Source organism: Ranitomeya imitator, chromosome 9, assembly GCF_032444005.1.
Source record: "Ranitomeya imitator isolate aRanImi1 chromosome 9, aRanImi1.pri, whole genome shotgun sequence".
NCBI classification, from domain to species: Eukaryota; Metazoa; Chordata; class Amphibia; order Anura; family Dendrobatidae; genus Ranitomeya; species Ranitomeya imitator.
In genome coordinates, this window is record NC_091290.1 from 18,043,842 (window position 1) to 18,061,965 (window position 18,124).

Below are 18,124 nucleotides of genomic sequence, written 5' to 3' on the forward strand. Positions count from 1 at the left end.
GGGCCCGCTAATCAGAAGGGACCCTGATCGTTACAGCAATATAGGAGGCAGTTTGAAGGGCTCCCGTCCAGTAGCCACGGACTACTGACGTAGCCGGTGGACCAGAGTCCTGAGAACGGATTCTCTCATCATAACACTGTCATCTTCTAATATGGCGGGGAGAAATGGAACCATTTGTTGCCACATCGGTGGTAAGTGGATAGGAATACCCCTTTATTAATTTTCCTTTCTTACATGCCATATCCCAGGTTTTCCTTAAAAACTGTATCATGTACCCACGATGGACTGGAAAACCTTAGCTTATTCTTTTATTTCATGAAATGAATTCTCTCCGCAGCAATATAGAGATGTAGCAGAGCCGAGTTTGCAATTTAACATTTTCTTTTCTTTATGCAGTCCTTCGATCCGAGGAAAGTACAGATTCAGCTATCAATGTGATATCCCAATAAGCTGCGCCAAATTACAAACTCAGCTCTGCTACATCCGTACAAGCTAAAACATTACAGTATTAAGAAAAAAAAAATATATATATATATTTAAAAAATATTTTTTTTAAACATAAACTCTGCCATAAAATCCCTCAAACAATACAATAAGTATACATTGTGTGTGATTACAAAAGTAAGTGTCGTCGTAAAAGGAAAGTGATTCAGGTATAATAAACATTGGGGCGACCTCTACAATGTTTGTCCTTAGAATGAAGAGTCTCCCCGAAGTGCAGTTTAGCCACCTTTGGACCCAAAAGCACCCCCACTACTGTACCCTGGGGACAGAGAGGCAGTGAAAATAAAAGTTTGCCCATTTGGTGATTTTTAGATACAAGATACATAGTCTAGTTGCTTTTTTTAACATAATACATAAAAGGAGAGTACAAATTAGGATAAAACACAGATTAAATTATATATATATATATATATATATATATATATATATATATATATATATATATATATATATTATAGCGCTTTATGTGGATTTGGACTACATACAAATGCTTGTTGTGGCCTATGAACAAAACAGAGGGGTATACATAAAAAAAAAAAATGTACCTAGTCGGGATTGTACATGCTTTGACAAAAGGTTTGTGGTTTCTCTGTCCTGTTCTGGCCGTAAGGAAACCATTCCAGCTGCCATAGGTGAAAAATGTGATACCATATTTAAGGTTTCCTAAGAAAAGGCTCAGTCCTTTTGTAAATATTTAGTGGGATTTTTTTTCTATTAATATATATATAATATATATTTATATATATTTAATTTTTTACATTTTTGTTTTTATAATATACCAAAAACTTAAGAGTATAGATAGAAAAAAAAACATATCCAATAGCTTCAGGGCCGCAAAAAAAAAAAAAAATAAAGTTTAACTGTCTTGGTAATACTCGGACCCTAGATCCATCGTGTGGAGCATGGGTTTCTGGTCCATAGAAGACATCTTGCTGAGCATCTCGGCGATCAAGGAGTAGCTATTCCCTGACTTTTCCTCAAACCAACCGTCCAGAGCTCTCTTGGCATCGAAATTAGAGATGGACGGTCCATTCACGGCTATGGTCAAGAGGTCGCTCAACTGGTCTAAAGTCAGCCTTGAGCGGTTGTTTTTGCGCAGCCTTTGGAGAGAGCTGCGCCCTTTTTCGCAGCAGGCCGTAGACGTGGGAAGGACTTTTAGGACCTGTACTATCTTGTTTAAGAGCAGGAATCTCTCTTTGTACTTACAGATATGGTCTATTAAATCTTTGAAACCGTTTATGGTACAGTAGTCAGCCTTAAGCTCTCGCCATTCCATCAATAGGCCGCTTCTGGTGTCAGCACCATCCCTACAGTCCGAAAGAAATGACTGGATGCCGCTCAGGTGCTCGTATATTTGCAGCATTTCCTCCTCTCCGTAGCCTGTGAGGTCCTCTGTGCTCCGGGGCCACATAGACAAATCGAAAACTTGGCAAGCTTTTACAAATATTCGGCTTCGGGAATCAAACCGCTGGGCCAGGGTGAGTTGGGTCTTCTGACAAATCTTCTCACGGATGGACTGAAACTTTGCTTCGGCCACTCGTAAATTCTTCAAGGAGATCCCATTGAAGCTTTCCCTGAAGTTTTCTTCGAACTCCTGAAGATATTCCCCAGGAGAATCTGTCAGGCGGCTGACTTCTTGAATGGCTTCTTCTATTTTGTCATCCACCTGGGACACCAAGAGGTACTCGCCCTGGAAGACGTAGGCCAGGCGGGACAGGACCGCAATTACATCCAAAAGAAAGTATATAAGCTTAATTGACTGATAATCCATGAGAAACTGAAGGAGGGCTAATGCAATAGCAGAGGCGTCGGATCGTTGTGTTTGAACGCTGACGTCTTTCAAATGGGCCACCACTTCCAAGTAGTCCTTAATCAGAGCATTCAGCACGTTCTGCTCGCCTATTATCCATTTCACTGCCCGAATATCACCTAGGAATTCTGTTTCCTCGCAAAGGGTTGCAGCAGTAAGTCGAAGTTCACACATCAGACGGGGAGAGTACCGGTAGAAACTAAGTAGCTGCTTCAGGTTATTTTCTAATTCTTCTAAACATGGAAGTTCGTTTCCACTAATTGCATCCAAAATTTCTAAGTGGGGCCTGTGTACCATAAACGGTAAACACAGTAGCCAAGGCAATGTTTTCCTGATTGTCATATACATATTTGCTCGCAGTCCCGCTGTTATGTTGGCTCCATCAACTCCTAACCCTACGGTTGGCCTCTCGTCCTGCAGTCGGATACCGAGAGCTGAGAAGGCCTTGTCAATTCCTTGGAGATAAGTCTCAGCGGTTGGCAAGCCCAGCTCTTGAAAAGAGAGAAACTCTGTGGCAGGTGGGCCATCGTTACTGGTGTACTGGACGTAGATTGCCACTGTATCGGCAAGAAGCTCTTCACTTTGCCCATCTAAGATAATGCTTAGGAAAGGAGATTGTCGAATGCGCTCTACTAAGTCTTCTCTAAGTGCTCTGGCGATGTGATGAATCAAAATCTGACAATCGCCTTCGTTCATGTACTGGTCAACTACGCGGAGTTCACACTTTCTCAGTAGTTGTGCTAGAGGTCGGAAGTCATAATAAGGCCTGCCTTCCATAGCCAAGTGGTATGCGGTGTTGAAAAGGAGAGTCATGTTCCTGCACATTTCCTCTGTCTTTTCGGGGTGCATTCTGAGCATATAGAGCTGCAAACATTTTTTGTGGAGGTTACTTTGGCTGTGGAGCTTTATAGTGTGAATCTTAAACTGTTTGGAACCGATGATGAAAGCAGAAGTCCTCGAGGACTGCACTGTGTACTGCCTACAAACGTGACACCACATCTCATTCAACGTAGACGAGTATCTCAAGAACCAGAACTTTTTTAACCATTCTTGTTTGAAGCGACGGATCCGTCTACCGGTGGATGCAGACATCTTAGAAGGCTCGTCGGTAAATGCCAGTATCTCATTGGAGACCGACTTGTCCGCAGAGTCTACTTCCTGATCGTCGTCTTCCATTATTGTGGGTGTGATGGACATATTTTCTGGAGCTGGGAGACAAAAGTCAACAGATCAAAACAAAAAAAAAAATCACTTGGACATTGAAAAGAAAAAAATTAGATGGGTAGTAAAGAGATTATTATGCACCATGTGACCCTGTAAGACTAAAAACTTTTGCTTCATTAAAAAATTGCATCCAAGAACCCCCTAAATTAGAAAAACACTAGCTAGTTTTTGATCTGTAAATTGATTGTGTCAAGGATAGCTAGCTAATCTACCATGAGAACAGACAATACTAAATGTAAACTGTCGGCAAGTGCCAATTCCATACCTGAGATATCGGAAAACTCTGGAACCTCAGTTTTATGAGGAAGCAACTGAGGAACTTCAGGGACTTTTCCAGATCTTAGCCTTTCCACCTCGGCCTGAAGCTCACGGATTTTCTTCTTTAACCTGATACAGTTTGGGCAGAAAGAAGTGGTGGGGATTTCATCAGTATCACCAAGGGTGGCAAACTCATCGGGACTTTCTACTTTGATAGACGAGTGGTCTTCTAGATCATCTTCTGGTAGGTTGGTATCCCTGTCTAGACCTTGAATGGAAGCATGAGGGGCCTTCCACTCAGTCGAGATTCTTGTTTGGTTTTGGGCAGAAAACTTTTGGCTTGTTTTACATCTATCTCCGTGGTTCTCATACTGATACTTAGGAACCTTCTTCCCGAGTATAGGACTACTTGTCACCAGGGGATAGTCTTCCATTTTAGAAGACTCTAGAGAAGCCTCTAAGACATCTTTGAAGATTAAGTCAATTTTTTTCTTCTTGGTATGAGGGTGTAGCTCGCCCTCCTCACAGCTTCGCTTGTAGAGGCTCTTCCCTTGTTTAAGGGCAGTGAGTGGAAACGGGCCTTTCACATCTTTTTGGTTTTCCAAGATTCTGTCATTGTTTTCCATTAACAAACCTCTTTCTCCTGGAAAGGAAAATTAGGTGTGTTACCATATTGCCACATGTTCCCTCATTAAAGCCTTACATTTTTTTAAGCTTTCCTCAGTAGAAGATGGCCATTATTCTTTGGTGATACCCATGGTGTCATATTACATTGGTTACCTAAGTTCTGATAACCCTTCTCGATTAGGTCTAGGCCTACATTTTGATCAATGCTTAGGACCTCCCAACTAGAACATTGGTTACCTAAGTTCTGATTACCCCTCTCGATTAGGTCTAGGCCTACATTTGGATCAATGCTTAGGACCTCCCAACTAGAACATTGGTTACCTAAGTTCTGATTACCCCCCTCGATAAGGTCTAGGCCTACATTTGGATCAATGCTTAGGACCTCCCAACTAAAACATTGGTTACCTAAGTTCTGATTACCCCTCTCGATTAGGTCTAGGCCTACATTTGGATCAATGCTTAGGACCTCCCAACTAAAACATTGGTTACCCAAGTTCTGATTACCCCTCTCGAATAGGTCTAGGCCTACATTTGGATCGAAGCTTAGGACCTCCCAACTAGAAATGAGCCATGACCCAAAAAATCCTGAGATGCTAGAGAACCACAGAACTGTACATTTTACACAACTGGTACTAACATCTATTAATAACTATCATTATTGGTGCCTTGACATTAACACCTTCCCAATTTTTGTGTTTAATTTTTTACTCCTCTTCTTTCAAAAGTAATGAGGCTCAATTCATTATCACATTTGCGCTTTTTTTTTTCTAGTTTTGGTGCATTTCGCCTTTTTTTTGCCTTTGCATCTCATTTTTCTTTTAATTTGCCCTTTTTTAAGTCTATTTTATATGTCCTTGCCTGTTTGTTTGTTTTTTTTAACTTCCTGCCAGCCATATAAAATTCAGATATATCATCATTTTATGATCCAGCGCATTTTCTTCCCTCCTCAGCCACGCTCCCAGCCATGGAACTGCAGCACTGTACCGTTTTAAGTGAAAGGGTCAACTTTATTCCGATTACATTATGTTGGAGGGAGTGCTGCTGTGGAGGGAAGCTTTAGAAATGCTGAGGCACGTTCATTCTCAGGATAGGTAGGGTTGTCAATATTCGGCTGACCAGCACTAATCATAAAGTGGCTAAAAAATACGCCTAAAAAAGGAAAAAAGTGAGTAAGAAACTGGAAAAGTAAATTTAAAAAATCACTGTGTCCTGAAGGCCAAAACATTTATGTACTAAAGGTTTAACAAAACTGATACTTTGTGTTAAATCTAGTGTAGAGACTGAGGGGGCGGAGCACGACAGATACTTTTCTTGGAATCCGTGTTAGACACCGCCCCCGAGGAGCCTGCTCTGTCCGCAATATGGTGTTTATGCAATGTTAGGGAGAAAAAGTCACATGTAAATGAACTAGGATATTTCTCACTTTAAAATAGAACAGTCTGGACTGAAGGCTAAGTGCTAATTATTGTGTGGGGGGGTTGATTTGGGGATTTTTTTTTTTTTACTGATATAATCATTCCATTATAGAGTGCTACAGTCAGACTCTTCTCCCTGATATGACTGATAACATGGAACAAAAAAAAAACACTTGACTGCAATAAAAATGTACATAAGACAGACAGGTTATTAACGGATATAGCATACACTTCCTGGCAGCTAATAAGAGCAGTTGAAAACTAATTATGTTTACAGATTTTTTCACATTTTAAACCATTTTTTCCAACATTCACAGAATAAAATGAGTAAGAAAAAAACCCAGGTACACATGGTGCATAACTGTAAAATCATCATAATTAAAGGGAACCAACCATGCATAATATTACCACCCTTTACATTGAGCTAATTTGCATAGTAGATGTGATTGGGGGCCCCCAGTACAGTTATGGTGCCGGTGCATGTCCCTTTAAATTGCACAAAAAACATTTCTGGAGCTCATGGGCACTGCTGTGGGTGGCTCCTGTCCTCTGATGGGTCAGTCCACTATCAGTATAGTGTGAGAGGGTGGGAGTAAACTGATGCAAATAGAAAGGAGGGGAGAAGTAAGGATGGGCGTGGGACAGTCCGCATAAGTTTTAAAATCACTTTAAAGTGGATTTTGACTCAAAATGTTAAATTAACCAATTATTAGTAAAGCAGAAGTTAGAGATATTGAGAACAATATTCCTTTTGGTTACAGAGATATTAGCATTTTTCAGTTCTGTTGGGAGAACCATTTTGAAAAAGCGATGACAGAAAGTGCCGCAAAATTACTTGTCGCTTTAGCACCAGCTTCTAGGATAGTAAATTGTCACTTTATTAATAATAAGTGACGGGTTTAAAGACAAATGTTATGGCTAAGCATTAGGAAAAATGGCTGCCTACATCTGGAAAAAACAAATGCCATTATTTCTGGATTTAAAATTAATATGGCAACCAAATTTTTGCACCTGCTCAAAGTTCTGGTTTGTTAAAACTTGGTGACTTTTAAGATTTGGGTAAAAATCACTTGCAAGTGTTTGTCGCCAATTAAAGTGTCATAATTACATTTATCAAGAATATTAAGATTCCCTTTAATTTATGCAGTAAAGTATAAATAGTCACAAAGGAGGAAACTCAAGAGACAATAGCAAAAATGGAAAAAGGTGATGAGTCACGTCTCTTACCTCTGCTGAGGTTGCGAATGATTGTCTCCTGAGACATGCTATGCAGCCTTTTCATGTAATCGTCGCTGTACCAAACCCGCAGCTTCTCTCCGGGATGAATGTCACGACACACACGGAAATAAATCTTCATGCTGTGCTGAAATGCCATGAGGTTTTGCTCCCGTTCCTCTCGAGATATCCCCACGTATCTGAAGGACAGAAGTGTCATTGCTTCCAATTATGCAGTAAGAGAGTTACTTGTGCTAAACTTTACTAACTGGAGGACAGATCGTAGGTTAGAGCTTTGCTTCCACCACAAGTCCCTACAAGTTGCACAGCTGCGCTCTGAAATGGAGTGCCTCCACACGGTCTCCCTGAGCTATCCTACAGAGGACCTCCATGAAATATAAAGAGACCAAGATAAAAAAAAAAATCTCAAATATATATATATATATATATATATATATATATATATATATATATATATATATATATATATATATAAGCTCTGGGCCTTTCAGAAAGGGAGGCAGAAGAGACTGAAGTTGGGGCTCTCCATTGTCTCTTAATCTTGAAAGATGTGGGAGCCTTCCTGCTTCTGAAATGGGAGATATCATGGGGTTAGCGTGCTGAGAAGAAGCACTTCTCCTTCATTTTAAATGTGTTTATTCCTTCTGGCAGAATAGGGGTTAATCGGCCATGTTGAAAATCCCTGTGTTCACAGCTGAGCTCAGTTAGCCACTCCTTTTCCCTTTAGAATCTGGGCTCTGATACTAATCCTTGTCAGAGCTAGCATTTGCTGCATGGCTTCAGGAGGGAGAGGAGTTCGTATGAGAACGAGAGTTGGATGAGTTATCACTGACTGTTGCTTGGTTTGTAAGTGTGGTAGTAGTTCCCTATCCTTCTCTGTTTAGGTTTATTCCCCTACCCCCATGCCCCGGTGCATTCCTCTGTTACATGTGAGTGAATATTTTGTATGCCTGGAGTTTTCTGTTAACCTTTGTTTGTGTTGCCTTGTTTGTCGGGTTGGTGTACTACGGTGCACAGTAGTGCACCTATTCCCTGGGTGGGGGAAGAGAACAGACAGAGGGCTAACTCAGGAGATAATGCAAGGGTTGAGGCCCCGGCATCTTCACCTTCAGAAGTATCGAGTTAGGACGCCCTCTAATGTTAGGGACAGGGAAGGAGCCCCTGGTCCCAGGTCACCCGACAGATGTCATGACAGAAGATATCTCAGCGTGGGAGAACGAGAGTATGCTGTGTGGGACCTCGGGGATGGTCTACGCTGCAGTCTTACTTCATGCTGGATGCAGCTATGTATGAAGCAAGAAGGGTTCCTGTGTATTATGAAACAGCAGGTGCAACTGCAGAGGTTAAACATGTAAGAATTCTCTTCATTATGGAGGCAACTGTTTTCCTTCTCTTTCAGATTAACTCTTTAAAAAGCAACTATGTTCACTCTATTTCACTCTAGGCAGTAAAGGGAAGCACTAGAAGAGCATGGATTAGTCTATGGGAGAAGCTTGCGATTGGTCCTAAGGTGGCCAAGACAGCCGAAAAATGGGAGAGCGATCTGAGAATGTGGAAAAATCCAAAGCACTTGCTTGTCTATTCTCGGAATTCTTACACATAATATAGGACCCCCAACCTAATGAACAGTATATAGACAGACATGGAAGTAATGACAGTCAATAACAGTGATACATTGTATAAGTAGCATTTGCTACATTGTAACAAAACACTGACCTCATCCAGTTGGCGCAGCTCTCGTCCGTGCAGTCAATGGATTTATACTTGTTGTCGTTATCCACTATCTACAAAAAAAAAAGTTAAAAAAAAAGAACAGTTACCTCTTCACCCTTTGAGGAGCCATAACTTTTTTCTTGATTTTTTGCAGATATGAGGGCTTAGGTAAGTGTTATTGTTTAAACATCACCTCTTAATTTACGTAAATGATACAATGAATATATTTCTCTTGAACAGAAGCTGTTCTGCAGTCCCTGGCAGCGGCAACTACACAAGTAATGGAGATGAGCATTGCACCTTTCCACGTGTTCACATCACCAGAGCGGGTGGGGGGGTACCGGGTGTTCGATCCCCACAGATCTGATATGGATGACCTATCCTGAGACTATATCCAGTGACTGGACAACCCCTTTAATGTTTAACCCCTTAATGACCACCAATACGTCTTTTAACTGACCTGAGATATAAGAGAATAGCCTCCCCATACAGATGACAATCCAGCATCTGTCGGGTGTACACTATAGCTGACAACTTGCTGTACCAGCCACGATCAGTATTTGCACCATCTAAATCTGTTTAACCCCTTAGATGCTGCTGTCAATAGTGACTACATCATTATAAATGGTTAACAGTGTGGGGGCTTCTTCGTTGTCACAATTGGTGCCCTCCGATCATGATTGTGTGGTCCTGATGTTTGCCATGGCAATTCATGACCAAATAGTGGCCTTAGAGTCTGACGGCTGTAGTAATCTGTTCAGAAGTTAGCAACATTTAGGTGGTAAAAATACACATTTTCATTTCTGTCATACCACTTTGCATTAATTCCTGTAAAGCACCTGAAGGGTTAATAAACTACCTGACAGCAGTTTTCAATATGTTTAGGGGTGCTGTTTTTAAAATGGTATCACGTTTGTGGGTTTCCCACTATATGGGACCCCTAAAGTCACTTCAAACATGGATAAGTCCCTAAAAAAATAAATTTTGTAAATTTCTTTGAAAAAATGAAAAATTGCTGCTACATTTTTAAACCTCCTAAAATGCTAACAAAATAAAATAACATTTTACAAATGGTGCTGATGTAAAGCCGACAGGAGGGAAATGTTATTTATTAATGTTTTGCTGTTGTATGACCATCTGGATTAAAGGGATAATCATTCAAATTTAGAAAATTGCTAATTTTTTAACATTTTTCTCAAATTTTTGATATTTTTTATAAATAAACACAAAAAATGTTGAACAAAATTTACCATTATCATAAAGTATAATGTGTCACGAAAAAACAATCTCAAAATCACTGGGATTTGTTGAAGCGTTGCAGAGTTATTACCACATAAAGTGACACTGGTCAGATTTCAAAAATTTGGCTCCGTCACTAAGGGGTTAATATAATGTGTTGGGGAAAAAAATGCAATTCTATTGCAATTTTTGGGCTTCATTTTGCTTTATCCTATGGGTCACTGCCTTTAGGGCAATACCAAATTTACGTATTTTTTGTAATGGGAATTTCTGTTTTGCAGCGTAAGCAGAAAGTATATAATTAGCACCACTTTTTGATTGATTGTTATTCCGTATCCTGGGATGATAGAAATTCTGGCAATTTTTTTAGGGTGGAATAAACATGTAATATTTACATACTTCAGACTTTTACGCAAATGATGGATGTTATTGTCCTGGAGTATTTATGTTGTTTTTTTAAATAATTTAATTTTTTTTACTCACTCTATTACTACTTGATTACAGGTACTAGACTATTATATTCAGACCAATAGGAGGCGAGGCGCAGTTTTCAGAGACGGCAGCGCTGTGTGTACAGGGCTGTGCCATTGTGGTCTGTCCACTGTCATCCAGCCATTGCAGGAGATTAAATCAGCTGATTGTGGGGGGGGATACCAGATCAGCCCCCCATCGATCTGATATCGAGGACCTGATATTGTCCAGTGCTGGACAACCCTTATAAAGGGCCAGTTTATGCTCTTGTTTCAGTTTTTTTTCATTCGCCATACTTAGATTACAAAGATATGAGCCTTTTTATTTTATGCTAATTTTTATGGTCTTTTACAAGGGGGGGTGTTCCAGAGCCGCCTAAAGAGACGCCCCCAGAGAATCTGTGAACATATGACGGATTAATGTAAAAGAAAACCGCAAGTGAGCAGCGGAAATAAAAGAAGAGCAAAAACTGCACACTCAGGACCTCCTCTAAGATCTACTCAGAGACGGAAATGTGTCATTTAAAGGGGTATTCTCATCTCCAAGATCCTATCCCAATATGTAGTAGGTGTAATAATAATATCAGCATATACCTCCAATTAGAAATGTGTAGTTCTTCTGATTAGGATTAGCTATGTCGCTTACCCAATGTGCAGAACATTGAAGTAGCTTAGGTATCCATAGTTATGACCACTGACAACTGTCACTATATGAATGCTCGTAACCATGGATACCAAAGCTACTGCAATGCTTATCAGAAGAACTATACTACATTTCTGATTGCTAATACTACATATTGGGATATCATCTTGAGACTGAAGAATGATGGCCGGCAGGGAAGCAAGGGCACCCCGCTACAAGACCAATGTGGGACCCCCTGCGGCCACGACATGCCATTAGACGACCCCTGGAACCGGAGGATTCCATGTTCCTTTTTAATGTGCTGCATGTTTCGATGCCTCACTATCTGGAAGTTCTCCGCTTGCTGTCAGTAAATGGCGACATCCTTGTTTATATACAGAAGACACAATTCTTGGGGCTGAGAGTTCCTTACAGTCTTGGCCAAGTGTATCAGCAGCACAAACCTCTCTCCAGACCTGATAGTTTGTTACAGTGTATCAGTGCAGTGTCCAGGTATCAGATGCCTGAGGTCAAACACTCAGAGATACAACTGGAGCAAACACTCAGCTAAGAAGATTTAACCTGTACAGGTTTTATCCTCGGTGTAAGTTCTTCCATTCACTGACAGCGAGAGGAATCTTGAAACTGGCGAGGAAGTGAAACGCAAAGTTGCAGAATGTTTGCTTTTGCAGGTGATACTCTAATACTCCCACAGGCTTTAACCCCTTATATGCTACATCTGGTATTAAGACTTTATTCAGTATACGCACCAGCCAGGAGAAGAATCCCGATGACTGGTCCTGGGACGAGATCTTCCCCTCGTACGGCCCGTACATCTGCCCTTTGGGGATGACATCATTCACACAGCGCACTTCACTCTCCCCGGTGTCGTCCTTCACCACCTCGATCCCACATGGAGCTGTTAGCGCTGCCCGGTCCGGCACGCCGAGGGGAACATGTGTGTCCGGAACCAGGACCGGGGGACCATGACTGGGACACTCATCGACAAAGTATTCCTGGCAAAGCTCACAGACTGGAGGGGGAGAGAAAAGGGCCGAAATGAGCTTAAGCCCCCAACAGTGACTGCTGACCGCCACCATTTATTACCGATTAATTCAGATTTCTAACACATGTCCTGTATCAATTCCTTAAATTTCAAGATCTCTGCTGGCTTCACTAAATGGTAATCTGAGCGTTCCCTCTTTTTTAATAAAAGCACAAGTCAGTACAGATTTATATTCCCTATATGATAAACTTTTCAGTACAAACATTTTTACAGAAACTCTGATACAACTTTTTTTTTCTTAAAACACCTAGCGAGGCGTTTATAGAGGGGGATACAGTGTCTCCCTCTCTCTGGAGGACCCGTCCTGTATGACAGACAACCCACTGATGGGAATGACAACTGTGTAATGCTACACTTCCCCTGAGGTGGCGCTGCAGGGAAATTACCCAACAAACTACAGCTATTTCTGGGGGTCTCAGCAGGAGGACACCTCGTGATACCTTTATACCTTTATTGTCATGGACCCTTCTCAGAAAATAGTGAGTCGAGTCTCCCACGGAGTGGAGTACCCTAAAGCATGTCACTGGTGGGCAGAAAGTGACCGACCAATGTCACCAAAAACTATGAAAACTCATTTTATAACCTGCCGAAATGCTAGATGATATATGTCCCCGGTTCTGCAGCTGTTCTTTAATGCATAGAAAAAAGTAAACCATTATACTCACCTTCCCTCCGCTCGGCGTCCTCTTCTGAAGCTGGCAGCTGACTTCAGCGCGCAAGCGACGGAAGCGAATGACATCCCTGCCATGTGCCCCCAGTCACGTGCACGCCGAGGTCAGCTTTTATTACTGCGCATGGACCCAACGGGTCTCTGTGCCGCAATACACTTCAGCTGAATGTGCGCTCGAGGATGCACATCCAGTTGAAGTTTGTACAAGCATCAGCGGACCCCTCACCCGCACGGGCCCAGTTGCGACCGCGGTCATTACACCCCTGATCCCAAACCATTCATATATTTCCAGGAGGAATAACAGAGGAGTAGCAAAATTGCAGCGTTTACTATATTATGATGAGGCTACACACTGTCTGCTCTGATTGCAATGCCTCCTATTAAGGGTTCAACTTACACCAAAAATCCACCTGCTGGAGACTTTTAGACATTGCAGCGTCCCTCTTCTCCTTTAGCCTTTTGGGCTCAAAGTCCTTGCAGCGTGAATTGGACCCTGGAGAGCTGAACAGAACAAATGAAATTAAGCATCTGCATTTGATTTTTTTTATTTTTCTTTCCAGTTTTGGTCATCAATCATCGAGTCGTTATAATGGGGTTGCTCGATAGATATAAAGTGACAGGTCTGACAGCTGAGACCCTCATATTATTAGACAACAGGAACAATCTTGTCTAATGTGCTCAAGTGAATAGGCTGAGCTGCAGTACCAGAAACAGCACACTGACACGGGGGGGGCGCTGTGCCGGACTACAGGAAGGGATGACAAAACTGCACCTCAGGCGGACTGCTGGGCAAGTGCAGACGTGGCCCCTATGAAAATCCCCGGGCATCTGCATGCTACACGATACCATTAGTCCTGCAGAGACTGTGGCTGTCATTACCAGCTCAGAGTTGTCATTTTTCAACACCTGTAGTATATTAGAATGTGGCCAATAGATGGCAGTCTTGTACCGCTGACTCAGAATGATTGTCTGGTTTTATGTAACTACAGCTGACAGCCCAAGTAATAAAAAGTGAAATTTTAGTGCTTTTTTTTTGCCTTTTTTTTTAACATCTATTTTTTCATTTGAGCCTTTTTTTAAAGTCTTTTTTTTTTTTTTTTTTTTTATTCCATATTTTTTTTGGTTGTTGATTTTTTTCTTAAACGATCATCATTGTGAACGAGGTTTTTGTTTTCCAGATGTTTTCTGCTAATTCATCGATTGGGGTCTTTTTTTTAAGGAAGTCAAAAAAGGTTTGCAAAAATATACTCTAGCGCCTCCCTCCTTGGAGTGATCTTATGCACGTCTGTCATTTTTTTTGCACAAATGTTATGACGTGTGACTTTTTGGTGCTAAAAAATTGGTAGGGGGGGGGGGGGGGGAACATAAAAATAAAGAGCATTTTGGATTTTGGGCAAAATTCCTGCACCGTTTTGAAGAATTTTAAACGAATACCAGAAAGTAAAAAAAATAAAAATGACCTATAAAAAAAAATTGAAAATGATGACTCCGGCCCGTAGACGTTCCGTACACCTTTTGACGCTCTTTAGGCCTATAGACATGCTTAGCGGGCACGTCAGGAGTTTTCCTGGCATACGCGGTAAACGTAGGGCACGAAATATAACGGCGGCTTAAGGCCGGATGTAGTTTTTATCGGACTCACCATTGTTTGCTGTACTTCCTCTCTTCCACTGTTGATCCCAATTCTGTCTTCGCCCTCATCCGCTCCCCTAGACTGGGGCTATACGCCACCCGGCATTCCTTGCCGCTCTCGCTCATGATGCCCTATAACAAAAGATACAGACATGTCAGCGTCAGCCATGTTCTTGCCCCCTTTGGTCTGACGGCCCATTGCTCAGTTTCCAGAGGCCCATGGTGGTTTTTACACACACACAGGTTGCAATGAGCCAGACATGGAGGAGGAGGGGGATGGTTAGCGCTGGTATGTGACATGTTGCGGCGCCGCCCGTGTCTTATTCTTACAACGCTCAGGAATGCAGCTTCCAACCTCTTTACCTGCAAACAGTTCTCAACTTGTCCTCCTTCGGATCTATACCCCCCTTACATTGGCACCAGGTGACCCCGCTGCCAAGTTCACTCCTGTGCAGATAATGATAAGAAATGTCATTAGAATTCTCTTTTCGGAGGAGAGGAATCCTTGTACCTGGGGCAAATTGCGTGCGCTAGGGCACGTTTCATTTCTGCCACCTCCGGGTGCATCTTGTGGCACAAATTGATTCATGAAAAATTGGTAGCAAGTAGCGATCAGCGAACGTGCTCGGATAAGGTGTTATCTGAGCATGCTCATGTACTAACTGAGTGTCTTCGGCCTGCTCAAATAATAGGTTGGAGTCCCCTCTGCTGCATGTCTCGCGGCTGCTCGACACATGCATGGATTGCCTATTTGCAGGGCCGGACTGGGACTAAAATTCAGCCCTGGCATTTGAAGGTACACAGGCCCACGTGTCACATGGTGACTGTATAATATATTTGTACACTTGTAGGTTACAAGAAGTGAGGGGACTGTAACACGACTATATAACATATAATCACCGCTGTATCCAGCATTACAGCTCGGTCCTATTTATGGCTTTTAGTTGCAGTACAAAGAAAAGCCGCTACTTTACCTACATAATCGGATCTCGTAGATAATGGAAGGATTGTGGAACCTCATTCTGATGCTCCATACACTTTGCCTACAGCCACTTTTGGTTCCGCTGCGCAGCACGAGACCCGGTGACTCTGAAGAGCAGTGACATCAGTAACGTCAGCGCTCTTCAGATATTCCGGGTCTTGCGCTGAGCTCGGCGACTATGAAGAGCGGTATTGTTACTACCGTCACCGCTCTTCAGAGTCGCTGGGTCTCGCCAGGTCTGGGCTAGTAGTGGGGGAGTCTGATAGACACCTCTCCATTACTTACACCAGGGATTGATAGCGGCTGACATTACGCAGCTGACATCAACCCTAAACATCATTACACATACCAGAATGAAATGCTCTGGCGCCAGGGAAAACCAGTAGAGTTAGCGCTATTCCCAGGCACCGGGTGCTAACTACAACTGTCATCATCCTTGCCTGGTCTCCCTGCGAAGCATTTCTGCTGTATTTACATGCGCTGATCTCAGGCCGCTAAACGAGTGTGATCGACAATAGTGAAGTCGTTCTCTTGTTTCCCGGCCTCTTTACACCAACTGAGAAAGAATGAAGGGAACAGAACAATCACAATTAGATCAATCTGTCCCCATACAGTATCATGTTATCAGCAGCACAACTACAGTTTACACCGGCGATGTGCTGCCGAGAACAAGGATTTCTGTTCCCACATAAACAATCCAATCACTCGATGAATAGGCAGCATTTTGCTTGTTTAGTATAATACACCCCATAGTCCTCCATATATTATAATGTGCACCTTAGTCCTCCATATAGTATAAAACACTCCTCAGTCCTCCGTATAGTAGAATACACTCCTCAGTCCTCCATATAGTATAATACACTCCTCCATATAGTATAATACACTCCTCAGTCCTCCATATAGTATAATACACTCCTCAGTCCTCCATATAGTATAATACACTCCTTAGTCCTCCATATAGTAGAATGTACTGCCACAGTCCTCCATATAGCATAATACACTCCTCATAGTCCTTCATGTAGTATAATACACTCCTCAGTCCTCCATATAGTAGAATGTACTGCCACAGTCCTCCATATAGTATTATACACTCCTCATAGTCCTTCATATAGTATAATACACTCCTCAGTCCTCCATATGGTAGAATGTACTGCCAGTCCTCCATATAGTATTATACACTCCTCAGTCCTCTATATAGTATAATACACTCCTCGGTCCTCCATATAGTATAATACAATCATCAGTGCTCCATATAGTATAATACACTCCTCCATATAGTATAATACACTCCTCAGTGCTCCATATAGTATAATACACTCCTCAGTCCTCCATATAGTATAATACACTCCTCAGTCCTCCATATAGTATAATACACTCCTCAGTCCTCCATATATTAAAATACACTGCTCAGTCCTCCATATAGTATAATACACTCCTCAGTCCTCCATATAGTATAATACACTCCTCAGTCCTCCATATATTAAAATACACTGCTCAGTCCTCCATATAGTATAATACACTCCTCAGTCCTCCATATAATATAATACACTCCTCAGTCCTCCATATATTAAAATACACTGCTCAGTCCTCCATATAGTATAATACACTCCTCAGTGCTCCATATAGTATAATACACTCCTCCATATAGTATAATACACTCCTCAGTCCTCCATATAGTATAATACACTCCTCAGTCCTCCATATAGTATAATACACCCTCATAGTCCTCCATATATTAAAGGGAACCTGTCACCCCCAAAATCGATGGTGAGGTAAGCTCACCGTCATCAGGGGCTTATCTACAGCATTCTCTGCCGGAGCCGCGGCGTGAAGATCAGAAGAGGATGTCATGGAATGAAGATGGGAGGCGCCGGAGCAATTCCTCCATATAGTGTAATACACTCCTCAGTCCTCTATATAGCATAATTTACTGCCACAGTCCTCCATACTGTATAATACACTCTTCAGTCCTCCAAATAGTATAATACACTCCTCATAGTGCTCCATATAGTATAATGCAGCGCCATAGTCATCCATGTAGTACAATTCACTTCCCATAGTATAATGCACCCCATAGTTCTTCATATAGTATAATGTATTCCCCATAGTCCTCGATACAGTATAACGCAGCCCACATATAGTATAATGCAGCCACCCCACAGAATATATTGTAGCCCCCTGAGTATAATGTAACCCCCCAGAGAACATAATGCAGCCCCCTCATATAGTATAATGCAGCCCCTGCATATACAATATATGGTAGCCCCCTCATAGAGCATAATGCAGCCCCCCCACAGAATATAATGTAGCCCCTCCATAGAATACAATGCAGCCCTCCTCATATGTATAATGCAGCTCCCCATAGAATATAATGTAGCCCCCTCAAAGAGTGTGATGCAATCACCCCTCATAGAATATAATACAGCCCCCCATAGAATATAATGTAGCCCCCAGAGAATGTAATACAGCCTCCATAGAATATAATACAGTCCCCCAAAGAATATAATACAACCCCCATAGATTATAATACAGCCCACCTCCCCATAGAATATAATGCTGTCAGTAAATGGCGACATCCTTGTTTATATACAGAAGACACAATTCTTGCTGCTGAGTTCCTTACTATTATATGCAGTCTTGGCCAAGTGCATCAGCA

The 18,124-nt window shown here is 42.0% G+C and overlaps 1 protein-coding gene across 2 annotated transcripts in view; it reads right to left on the reverse strand.

Annotated features, from left to right (window-relative positions):
* Positions 1-1,222: 1,222 nt before the first annotated feature.
* Positions 1,223-18,124, reverse strand: part of PRDM11 (PR/SET domain 11) — a 42,550-nt gene continuing 25,648 nt past the window's right edge. The window contains exons 5-11 of one of the 2 annotated variants that reach the window (XM_069739893.1): positions 14,497-14,618; positions 13,252-13,355; positions 11,889-12,151; positions 8,791-8,858; positions 7,066-7,253; positions 3,804-4,439; positions 1,223-3,522 (exon numbers count right to left, since the gene is read on the reverse strand). In XM_069739893.1, coding sequence (XP_069595994.1) covers positions 1,361-3,522; positions 3,804-4,439; positions 7,066-7,253; positions 8,791-8,858; positions 11,889-12,151; positions 13,252-13,355; positions 14,497-14,618 — 3,543 coding nt within the window. In that variant the 3' untranslated portion in view covers positions 1,223-1,360. The remainder of the gene's footprint in view (positions 3,523-3,803; positions 4,440-7,065; positions 7,254-8,790; positions 8,859-11,888; positions 12,152-13,251; positions 13,356-14,496; positions 14,619-18,124) is intronic. The other variant, XM_069739894.1, reaches the window with a different exon arrangement.